Source organism: Gigantopelta aegis, chromosome 7, assembly GCF_016097555.1.
Source record: "Gigantopelta aegis isolate Gae_Host chromosome 7, Gae_host_genome, whole genome shotgun sequence".
In the NCBI taxonomy this organism is placed as follows: Eukaryota; Metazoa; Mollusca; class Gastropoda; order Neomphalida; family Peltospiridae; genus Gigantopelta; species Gigantopelta aegis.
In genome coordinates, this window is record NC_054705.1 from 9,063,314 (window position 1) to 9,076,104 (window position 12,791).

The following is a 12,791-nucleotide window of genomic DNA, read 5'->3' on the forward strand; positions in this document are numbered from 1 at the left end:
TTCCTTTCCTTGCACCATTCTGTTCTGTTCCTTTCCTTGCACCATTCTGTTCTGTTCCTTTCCTTGCTCTATTCCATTCTGTTCCTTTCCTTGCACCATTCTGTTCTGTTCCTTTCCTTGCACCATTCTGTTTGTTCCTTTCCTTGCTCTATTCCATTCTGTTCCTTTCCTTGCACCATTCTGTTCTGTTCCTTTCCTTGCACCATTCCGTTCTGTTCCTTTCCTTGCACCATTCTGTTCTGTTCCTTTCCTTGCACCATTCTGTTTGTTCCTTTCCTTGCACCATTCTGTTCTGTTCCTTTCCTTGCTCTATTCCATTCTGTTCCTTTCCTTGTACCATTCTGTTCTGTTCCTTTCCTTGCTCTATTCCATTCTGTTCCTTTCCTTGCACCATTCTGTTCTGTTCCTTTCCTTGCACCATTCCGTTCTGTTCCTTTCCTTGCACCATTCTGTTCTGTTCCTTTCCTTGCACCATTCTGTTTGTTCCTTTCCTTGCACCATTCTGTTCTGTTCCTTTCCTTGCTCTATTCCATTCTGTTCCTTTCCTTGTACCATTCTGTTCTGTTCCTTTCCTTGCTCTATTCCATTCTGTTCCTTTCCTTGCACCATTCTGTTCTGTTCCTTTCCTTGCACCATTCCGTTCTGTTCCTTTCCTTGCACCATTCTGTTCCTTTCCCTTGCACCGTTCTGTTCCTTTCCTTGCTCCCTTCTGTTATGTTCTGATCCTTTCCCTACACTGTTCTGTCCCTTGCTTTTCTCTATTCTGTTCTGTTCATATCCTGTGCTGTCCTGTCCTGTCCTATCATGTTATATTGTATCATATCGCATCCCATCCTATCCTGTTCTGTCATGTCCTATCCTCTCCTGTTGACTTGTATGCAGTAATACAGAACGTGTTCTGTGCTGTATCCTCAGGTTGGTGAACAGGACCAGTTTCTGCAGGACCTGGAAGACTTCATCTCGGAAGCTGAGATTGACAATCCCGATGAATTAGCCGAGGATGACAAAAGCTCAGAAATAATTTCATTGAATGAGCCAGAGTATCTCAATCTAGTGGCACAGTTGCCGCGGCTACAAAGCGATGGATCAGAGGTTCCAGATAAAGACATGAATGAAGGCAAGATGTATTAAAAATATTCAATAGTATCCTTTCTTTGACTATAGAGATCTACAATCTTTTGTGTTGTGATGATTTTGAGACTTGAATTACAGAGGAACAACATAGTTTTTTAATGAATTATAATTATTAAAGAAATTTGCCAAATTCAGCTTTAATTAAAATTTGGCGAGCAGCAGTTTAAACCCTGGACAAGAACTGTGTTTTTGAACTAAATCTTTTGTTGTCTCGCCTTTACGAAGTAAAAATGTGAAATACAGGTATGACTATTCTGGTGATGGTGGTGACAGTGTAAACTTTTGCATGCTCATGGTTAAATTTTGGTCTTTAGCTTCATTTCTCACAACAATCTGTAAGTCCTACTTCAGTGAAATTTGATTTCTAGCTACACTTATGGATGTCCATCACGATGCATATAAGGAAAAAAAACAAAAAACAATTTGAATTCTTTTAATTATGTAGCCCGATGGTAAAGCACTTGCTTGATGCATGGTCGGTTTGGGATCGATCCCCGCCGGTGGGCCCGTTGAGCTGTTTCTCGCTCCAGCCAGTGCACCATGACTGGTACATCAAAGCTGTGGTATGTGCTATCCTGTCTATGGGATGGTGCATTTAAAAGATCCCTTGCTGCTAATCGAAAAGAGTAGCCCATGAAGTGGCGACAGCGGGTTTTCACTCTCAATATCTGTGTGGTCCTTAACCATATGCCCGACACCATATAACCGTAAATTAAATGTGTTGAGTGTGTTGTTAAATAAAACATTTCCTTCTTCTTCTTCTGTGTTAACAGTATCCGAGTGTGACTTCAGTGGCATTCCGTTGACAAACGCCGTGTTTGCGTTAATAGTGCAGACCTTGCAAGGGAGAGAACACTGGGTCTGTAGGGAGAGGATCATCAAATGCATCACCATCCTCGCCGGGCGTGCCCTCAACAGGTACTGTATTTTATCCTATAACTTACCCATTATATCCATGTCATAAACCCATGTGATCATTTAGTGAATTAAAGGGACATGCCCTAGTTTTTAAACACTACGGCACATTTTTTTACTATTAGAGCAATTTTGGTAACTGAAATCATACTTTACTGAGACATTATTGTTTATATTATCCATTTCCGTACATTCGAAGTGTTTTTGGTCATCCTGGTGTTTTTAATATCGCAAAATGCATTTCTCATATTTTTATAAACGCACGTGCGTCTGAGAAGTAACAGTTATGGAGTAGAGTTTTAGTCTATTTCAGAGGGTATTTCACCATTTCAAAGTCACAGACTCATGTTTCACTCAATTGTAACTCTATCCAAATGTGTTACATGTTTGTAGATTAACTAAACGCAATGTTAATTTTCACAGGTTGAAACTAGGGTCTGTCCCTTTAACCCGGTTAATAATGGTATGATATTTTCCATATTAAAAAACACTTGTGACGAATCCTCTATTTATTACCTATCTGTTCAATCTTACTATAATGATCAAAACATTTTCAAACCATGTGACACATGTGTGATCTGGATTGGAAATTGGAAATGGAGAATTACGTTTTTATGTTTTTGACTGGAGTATTTTACTGTAATGTCAGTATTAACTAACCTTCTTTTCTTTGTTTTGTCTGCACTAGGTGGTTGTATCAGCAATTTACTGGAATGTCAGCATTAAGTAACCTTCCTTTCTTAGTTTTGTCTGCGCCAGGTGGTTGTGTGAGCAATTTACTGGAATGTCAGTATTAACTACCCTTCCTCTCTTTGTTTTCTCCGCGCTAGGTGGTTGTGTGAGCAATTTACTGGAATGTCAGTATTAACTACCCTTCCTCTCTTTGTTTTCTCCGCGCTAGGTGGTTGTGTGAGCAATTTACTGGAATGTCAGTATTAACTACCCTTCCTCTCTTTGTTTTCTCCGCGCTAGGTGGTTGTGTGAGCAATTTACTGGAATGTCAGTATTAACTACCCTTCCTCTCTTTGTTTTGTCCGCGCCAGGTGGTTGTGTGAGCAATTTACTGGAATGTCAGTATTAACTACCCTTCCTTTCTTTGTTTTGTCCGCGCCAGGTGGTTGAGCAATTTACTGGAATGTCAGCATTAAGTAACCTTCCTCTCTTTGTTTTGTCCGCGCCAGGTGGTTGTGTGAGCAATTTACTGGAATGTCAGTATTAACTACCCTTCCTCTCTTTGTTTTCTCCGCGCTAGGTGGTTGTGTGAGCAGTGTACTGGAATGTCAGTATTAACTAACCTTCCTTTCTTTGTTTTCTCCGCGCCAGGTGGTTGTGTGAGCAATTTACTGGAATGTCAGTATTAACTACCCTTCCTCTCTTTGTTTTGTCTGCGCCAGGTGGTTGTGTGAGCAATTTACTGGAATGTCCGTATTAACTACCCTTCCTCTCTTTGTTTTCTCCGCGCTAGGTGGTTGTGTGAGCAGTGTACTGGAATGTCAGTATTAACTAACCTTCCTTTCTTTGTTTTCTCCGCGCCAGGTGGTTGTGTGAGCAATTTACTGGAATGTCAGTATTAACTACCCTTCCTTTCTTTGTTTTGTCTGCGCCAGGTGGTTGTGTGAGCAATTTACTGGAATGTCAGTATTAACTACCCTTCCTTTCTTTGTTTTGTCCGCGCCAGGTGGTTGTGTGAGCAATTTACTGGAACGTCAGTATTAACTAACCTTCCTTTCTTTGTTTTGTCCGCGCCAGGTGGTTGTGTGAGCAATTTACTGGAATGTCAGTATTAACTACCCTTCCTTTCTTTGTTTTGTCCGGGCCAGGTGGTTGTGTGATCAGCTGGAATGGCTGTCGTCCAGGGAGCGGTTTGTCTACTACCTAACTTTCCTGAGAGAGAGCTTGTGGCCAAACGGTAAACTGTCCACTGTGTACCCACCGCGCGCTAGCGACGAGGTCAGGCGGGCCACACGCGAGAAAGCCAAGCAGAGTCTGAAAACATTTCTGCCCGGTAAGTAAGAAGTTACATTTTCTTTTCAACATTACCTGTCCTCAACAAGTGCACCTCCCCCCCCCCCCCCCCCCCCCCCCCCGCAAGTGGTCTGGACCGAACATCCCAACAGCCTATGGGATGGCCTAAAATTCTTAACTGTATGCTCCCTGTAGTTCCGGTCATGTGACTACAACTTCCTGGTTTTTTCTCTTCGCTGTCAAACACCAAGCAGAGTCTGAAAACATTTCTGCCCAGTAAAGTAAGAAGTTACAGTTTGTTTTGTTTAACGACACCACTAGAGCACATTGATGTATTAATCAATTATATGAAAACAATGATTACCCTGACAATGAATCACTTGATCTCGGATCGAACTGAAAGTGAAATCAAATCTTACTGGACACTGAGAGATAACTTTTGTCAGCAGATCTGAATATGGTCTCACTACACAGATGTCATCTGACATTGAAACCCATGTTAAACTGCCCAACTTCAAGCGAAGATTGCCAATAGAACGGGTTCTCGTTGGCACTAACAACATACACCATTGCGAACATACATGTACATTATATAAGCATTTATTTTCACTCCAAAATTGAGAACATTTCCGTCTCAGTTTTTTGCTATATGACCGCATCTGGCTGTAGTACCGGTCCGAACAGGTGGTTCATTAACCGATTCACTCTGGCTGTCACTTGCGCTATATACCCATGTCCCAAGAGGTCAATGCACAATATTACAAAATAACATGGGCAAAATACAGCCAGAAGGCTTACCATTAAACATACATATTGTTTTAATTCTTCACCATTTCCTAGAAGTGAATATGTGAACCAGAACATGTGTCACAATTAGGAACTATAGTGGACCATGATGAATGAACTCTCACCTGGAAGTGATCTGTGTAGTGAGACCTAAAGTCTAGGAAGAAAGGTTTTATTTTGTTTAACAACATGACACCACTAGAGCATACACTGATTAAGTAATCATCAGCTATTGGGTGATAAACATTTGGTAATTTTGACATATTATAGTCTTAGAGAGGAAGAAGTTTGTTTCGTTTAACAACTCCACTTGAGCACATTGATTTAATAATCATCAGCTATTGGATGTCAAACAATTGGTAAATCTGACATGTTGTCTTAGAGTGGGAAATTTGCTACATTTTGTCATTAGTAGCAAGGGATCTTTTATATTTACCATCCCACAGACAGGATAGCACATACTACAGTCTTTGATATACCAGTCGTGGTGCACTGACTGGAATGAGAAATAACCCAATGGACCCACCAGTGGGGCTCATAATCCTAAACCAACTGCTTATCCTAAACCAGTGTTTGAGATTAAAAGTTTTGAGCAGTATCCCAGTTGCATACTAACATTTTAAAATCTGGTATCCCACTTAAATGAAATTCATAAATAACATCGTAACAAACTTGGACATGAAGGATATTTCATGTTTTTTGTCAATTATGATTTATATCTCAGTGCGACTTGTGAGATATGATTGCAAACTTCACTCGATGAGATATAAATCATATTTGACAAAAAACATGAAATGTTCTATTTATTATATAACTTTTGGCAATTTACCTTTATTTTTAAAATGCCAGCAGCAAAATAGTTCCGGCTTTTTTACAGTGAAGATAACACTTTTCTTTTTAATATTACCTGTCCTCAAACAAGTGCATTTCCCCCCTCCCACTGACAGACTGGTAACACTTTTCTTTTTAATATTACCTGTCCTCAAACAAGTGCATTTCCCCCCTCCCACTGACCGACTGGTAACACTTTTATTTTTAATATTACCTGTCCTCAAACAAGTGCATTTCCCCCCTCCCACTGACTGACTGGTAACACTTTTATTTTTAATATTACCTGTCCTCAAACAAGTGCATTTCCCCCTCCCACTGACTGACTGGTAACACTTTTATTTTTAATATTACCTGTCCTCAAACAAGTGCATTTCCCCCCTCCCACTGACCGACTGGTAACACTTTTATTTTTAATATTACCTGTCCTCAAACAAGTGCATTTACCCCCTCCCACTGACCGACTGGTAACACTTTTCTTGTTAATATTACCTGTCCTCAAACAAGTGCATTTCCCCCCTCCCACTGACCGACTGGTAACACTTTTCTTTTTAATATTACCTGTCCTCAAACAAGTGCATTTCCCCCCTCCCACTGACTGACTGGTAACACTTTTATTTTTAATATTACCTGTCCTCAAACAAGTGCATTTCCCCCCTCCCCCACTGACCGACTGGTAACACTTTTCTTTTTAATATTACCTGTCCTCAAACAAGTGCATTTCCCCCCTCCCACTGACTGACTGGTAACACTTTTATTTTTAATATTACCTGTCCTCAAACAAGTGCATTTCCCCCCTCCCACTGACTGACTGGTAACACTTTTATTTTTAATATTACCTGTCCTCAAACAAGTGCATTTCCCCCCTCCCACTGACCGACTGGTAACACTTTTCTTTTTAATATTACCTGTCCTCAAACAAGTGCATTTACCCCCTCCCACTGACCGACTGGTAACACTTTTCTTTTTAATATTACCTGTCCTCAAACAAGTGCATTTACCCCCTCCCACTGACCGACTGGTAACACTTTTCTTGTTAATATTACCTGTCCTCAAACAAGTGCATTTCCCCCCTCCCACTGACCGACTGGTAACACTTTTCTTTTTAATATTACCTGTCCTCAAACAAGTGCATTTCCCCCCTCCCACTGACTGACTGGTAACACTTTTCTTTTTAATATTACCTGTCCTCAAACAAGTGCATTTACCCCCTCCCACTGACCGACTGGTAACACTTTTCTTTTTAATATTACCTGTCCTCAAACAAGTGCATTTCCCCCCTCCCACTGACTGACTGGTAACACTTTTCTTTTTAATATTACCTGTCCTCAAACAAGTGCATTTACCCCCTCCCACTGACCGACTGGTAACACTTTTCTTTTTAATATTACCTGTCCTCAAACAAGTGCATTTCCCCCCTCCCACTGACTGACTGGTAACAATATTACCTGTCCTCAAACAAGTGCATTTCCCCCCTCCCACTGACTGACTGGTAACACTTTTATTTTTAATATTACCTGTCCTCAAACAAGTGCATTTCCCCCCTCCCACTGACTGACTGGTAACACTTTTATTTTTAATATTACCTGTCCTCAAACAAGTGCATTTCCCCCCTCCCACTGACCGACTGGTAACACTTTTCTTTTTAATATTACCTGTCCTCAAACAAGTGCATTTCCCCCTTCACACTGACTGACTGGTAACACTTTTATTTTTAATATTACCTGTCCTCAAACAAGTGCATTTCCCCCCTCCCACTGACCGACTGGTAACACTTTTATTTTTAATATTACCTGTCCTCAAACAAGTGCATTTCCCCCCTCCCACTGACCGACTGGTAACACTTTTATTTTTAATATTACCTGTCCTCAAACAAGTGCATTTCCCCCCTCCCACTGACCGACTGGTAACACTTTTCTTTTTAATATTACCTGTCCTCAAACAAGTGCATTTCCCCCCTCCCACTGACCGACTGGTAACACTTTTCTTTTTAATATTACCTGTCCTCAAACAAGTGCATTTCCCCCCTCCCACTGACCGACTGGTAACACTTTTCTTTTTAATATTACCTGTCCTCAAACAAGTGCATTTACCCCCCTCCCACTGACCGACTGGTAACACTTTTCTTTTTAATATTACCTGTCCTCAAACAAGTGCATTTCCCCCCTCCCACTGACCGACTGGTAACACTTTTCTTTTTAATATTACCTGTCCTCAAACAAGTGCATTTCCCCCCTCCCACTGACCGACTGGTAACACTTTTCTTTTTAATATTACCTGTCCTCAAACAAGTGCATTTCCCCCCTCCCACTGACCGACTGGTAACACTTTTCTTTTTAATATTACCTGTCCTCAAACAAGTGCATTTCCCCCCTCCCACTGACTGACTGGTAACACTTTTCTTTTTAATATTACCTGTCCTCAAACAAGTGCATTTTCCCCCTCCCACTGACTGACTGGTAACACTTTTCTTTGACTGATATTGTAAGATATTTCACTAAATGTTTTTTAATAGAACACTGTTCTCGTTCCCTGCCTATTGCTACCCTGATAATGCAATTGAAATTGCTGAATTAACAATCAAATGGAATCGGCAAACAAATTTGCTTCATCCATTTTTATGTAATACTGACATAAATTAATATTTAGCAGTAATCTACAAGTGTTCTCGACATTACTAACGATAAACCTACCTGGAGAAATTTTCTGCAAACATGGAATCAGTATCTCAAATAAAATTTGAAAGGAGGAAACATCCAACAAAAACAACAGCAACTTAGCGGTTCCCAGTCTATTGCTGCACCCCTATTGCTGGGTACATGTTGGGGCGTAGCATTAGACTGGGTACAAACTCAAAAATACTGTTACTTAACTTTGCCAGTAAATGACAACTTATATTGTTTTAACAAAAAATAAAAATTCAGGATAAAAAACCCAAACAACATTAGCCTATATGGTATGACCAAAAACACTTCAAATGTATGGAAGTTGATAATCTAAATTATAACATATAAGTAAAGTACGATTTCAGTTATCAAAAACAGCTGACAGTCAAAAACATGCCTAGGGCATGTCCCTTTAAGCAGTATTTCAAAAACCTTTTGGAAGGTAATTAAATAACATACCGACACACTGGCCTACAATTATTGCTGCTATTTTGTTTGTTTTTGTTGTTGTTGTTGTTGTTGTTGTTTTTATCCCACTGCCCCCTTTCCTTTCTCTCCTTTGAATTCCATCTCATTTCTTCCCGATCTGGCAACTCCTCCTATCTTTCAAATTCTTTTGCTGTCCACCTCCACATCCCATTCCTGGTCTCTCCAACTGCGACAGGTGCCTGTCTCTTGTGGCTACTTGTGCCACACACCTGTCATTCCCCATCAGCTGTTAGCTGTGGGCTTAATCTGACCACTTCGGGGAGTGTTCAGTAGTTACTTCTGGCATTGTTAAGAGGCACTTGTAACCACTAACTATGCACCCCTTCTACCGGCGGTCGTTAGTGCCATGGGTCAGACCAGCTTTATTAGAGGCAGAGGACGAGGATGCCAGGTGGGTGCAGGGAAATACACAGAGACTGCACCCGTGGAGGAAGTTGAGACAGGTAGTGATGGTGTGGACAGCTCAGAAGACAGAGTCAAAGCTGGCTCACACATTCATTCATCTTTCTCATATATCACCCTCTGCCTATCATTCTCATTATCTTAATTATTGCTGCTGTTACTAAAAATTTGTTTTGTTTAACGACACCACTGGAGCACATTGATTAATTAATCATCGGCTGTTGGATGTCAAAAATTTGGTCATTCTGTCACATAGTCATTAGAGGAAACCTGCTTCATGTTTTCCTAATGCAATAAGGGATCTTTTATATGCGCCAGCACACAGACAGAATAGCACATACCATGGCCTTTGATATAATAGTTGTGCTGCACTGGCTGGAATGAGAAATATCCCAATGGGCCCAATGACGGAGATCGATCCCAAACCGATGGCGCATAAAGCGAGTGCTTTACCACTGAGCTACATCCCGCCCCTTTGATATTACTACTGCTACTATACTACTGCTACTAGTATTACTGCTGTTGTTACTGTTACTGCAGGAAGAAAGGAAGGAAATGTTTTATTTAATGACGCACTCAACACATTTTATATACGGTTATATGGCGTCAGACATATGGTTAAGGACCACACCGATCTATAGAGAGAGGAAACCCACTGTCGCCACTCCATGGGCTACTCTTTTCGATTAGCAGCAAGGGATCTTTTATATGCACCATCCCACAGACAGGATAGTACATACCACAGCCTTTGTTACACCAGTTGTGGTGCACTGGCTGGAACGAGAAATAACCCAATTGGGCCACCGATGGGGATCGATCCTAAACCGACCGCGCATCATGTTACTACAAATGCTGATACTATTTCCACATTTCCACTACTACTATTGTTGATAATAGTATTAATTATTAGTTCACTATCGGTCCATCTGCCTGGCTGTCCATCAGTCTGTCCCACATATAGTTTTCCAGATTTTTTTCTCACACAATGCTTGAAGATATTTTGTGTGTAGGTTTTTCTCTCATGCTCAGGTATATAGGACAGAGCTATCCCATGAAAGAAAGCTATGTAAGAAATTTCTATCCTACATGGGATATCACGCGCTTGCGTTTAACATGATGTTGTTGGTAATATATGACGTCGTATTAATGTGAGATGGTGACATGAGGTCATTAGACACAGTTTTAAATTAATATTTTGTTATTAAAACCTTCATCATAAAAGCTATCTTGTTAATTTGTAGTGTTAAATTTTATTAACACATGAAACAAACACGGCAAATATGATAGTGTATTTTATTTATGATAAAATGGTCAAATGGCCATCTTTGTCTGGGTAAAATAATGGTTTATTTACAAAATGAATGAGAGAAAAAGACTCCATCATATGCGGTAATGTAGAAGAGTTATGGCCAGATCCAGTTTGACTTTTGTGGGAATTTATTCAAGGGCCATAACTGTCAAAAATGAAATTTATCTTTGTTTATCAAAGTTAAGGTTCTTGAACTTTGTGGGGCCTAGTAGGGGACATATATTGCTTCAGCAGTACTCTCAGAATGTTTATTATTATGACTAGTTTTGTGTGTATTTCAGGTTTCATTCCGAGACTGTTCGGCGATAATGACTATGACTATGCAGTGGAACAAATCATGGAGTCTCTTGAGTATGAAAAACTCAACAGGTAAAAAAAAACCTCAACACTGTCACATTGAAGTAGGTTTTTAAAACTCAACAGGTAAAAAACAACCTCAACACTGTCACATTGAAGTAGGTTTTTAAAACTCAACAGGTAATAAAATTCAACACTGTCAAAAACTCAATGCTGTCACAGTGAAGTAGGTTTTTCATAACTCAACAAGTAATAACACTCAATGCTGTCACAGTGAAGTAGGTTTTTCATAACTCAACAGGTAATAACAATCAATGCTGTCATAAACTCAATGCTGTCGCAGTGAAGTAGGTTTTTCATAACTCAACAGGTAATAAAATTCAACACTGTTATATTGAAGTAGGTTTTTCATAACTCAACAAGTAATAAAATTCAACACTGTTATATTGAAGTAGGTTTTTCATAACTCAACAGGTAATAAAATTCAACACTGTTATATTGAAGTAGGTTTTTCATAACTCAGCAGCTAATAAAACTCAGTTGTGTCACATCGAAGTAGGTGTTTCATAACTCAACAGGTAATACAACTCAATGCTGTCACAGTGAAGTAGGTGTTTCATAACTCAGCAGGTAAATAGAGAATTTATTATGTCATATTCAAGTTGGCTTTTGAAAACACAATAGGTATTGAAACTCAATTATTTTACAACTGGAGGGAACTGTAAGTTTCATCTTTGTCCTGTCTGTCTGTCTGTCTGTCAGGTTTCAGTTTCATGGCAATTTACCCATTTTTGACAGAGTTATGGCCCTTGAACTTAAGGAAGGAAATGTTTTATTTAACAACGCACTCAACACATTTTATTTATGGGTATATGGCATCGGGCATATGGTTTAGGACCACACAGATATTGAGGGAGGAAACCCGCTGTCACCACTTCATGGACTTCTCTTTTCGATTAGCAGCAAGGGATCTTTTATATGCACCATCCCACAGACAGGATAGCACATACCACAGCCTTTGATAATACCAGTCGTGGTGCAGTGGCTGGAGCAAGAAATAGCCCAATGGGCCTATCGACAGGGATCGATCCCAAACTGACCACACATCAAGCGAGTGCTTTACCACTGGGCTATGTCTCGCCCCTTGAACTTAAGACACACACAAAAAAAATTCAAGACTTTTTTTAGCAGATCCTCAAGATATTGACCTAACATTTTGTGTTACAGATCAAGTTTGACATTTATAGCAATTTACCACTTTTTCACAGAGTTATGGCCCTTGAACTTACAAGATATGAAAATTAGTTTTCTGGACTTTTTGTTGGGCAATGCCTGAATATATTGAGATGAAATTGTGTTTATATCTTAAATTTAGGAAGATACGAAAATTTGTTGGGCCTGGTAGGGCTTTATTAGTAATTTCAGAATGCTTGTTAACTATTCATTCATAACGTATGTACTCATTAAAAACATCCATAGTGTGTTATCCATTTCAGAGAAATCCAAGATATATTTTGAAGTGTGTGTGTGGATAATGATTGGTTACGATTCTTTTTCAGACATTTGTTGTACAAGTTCCTTGACGTTCTTGTGGAGAAGATATTCCCCGAGCTGTCCACCCAGGAAATACAGCAGAGACTTTTATCCTGATGTCATTACCGTATGAGGACACAGCAGAGACCATTATCCTGATGACATTACATTACAAGGACACAGCAAAGACCGTTATCCTGATATTACATTATGAGGACACAGCAAAGATCGTTATCCTGATATTACATTATGAGGACACAGCAGAGACCGTTATCCTGACGACATTACATTACAAGGACACAGCAGAGACCGTTATCCTGACGACATTACATTACGAGGACACAGAAGAGACCGTTATCCTGACGACATTACATTACGAGGACACAGCAGAGACCGTTATCCTGATATTACATTATGAGGACACAGCAGAGACCGTTATCCTGATGACATTACATTTCGAGGACACA

The 12,791-nt window shown here is 39.9% G+C and overlaps 1 protein-coding gene across 2 annotated transcripts in view; it reads left to right on the forward strand.

Annotated features, from left to right (window-relative positions):
• LOC121376834 (sorting nexin-19-like) overlaps positions 1-12,486 on the forward strand; it is a 28,241-nt gene extending 15,755 nt beyond the window's left edge. For both annotated transcript variants that reach the window (XM_041504617.1, XM_041504618.1), the window contains 5 exons: positions 916-1,117; positions 1,908-2,052; positions 3,870-4,054; positions 10,776-10,863; positions 12,351-12,486. In XM_041504617.1, coding sequence (XP_041360551.1) covers positions 916-1,117; positions 1,908-2,052; positions 3,870-4,054; positions 10,776-10,863; positions 12,351-12,441 — 711 coding nt within the window. In that variant the 3' untranslated portion in view covers positions 12,442-12,486. The remainder of the gene's footprint in view (positions 1-915; positions 1,118-1,907; positions 2,053-3,869; positions 4,055-10,775; positions 10,864-12,350) is intronic.
• The last annotated feature ends 305 nt before the right edge of the window (positions 12,487-12,791 follow it).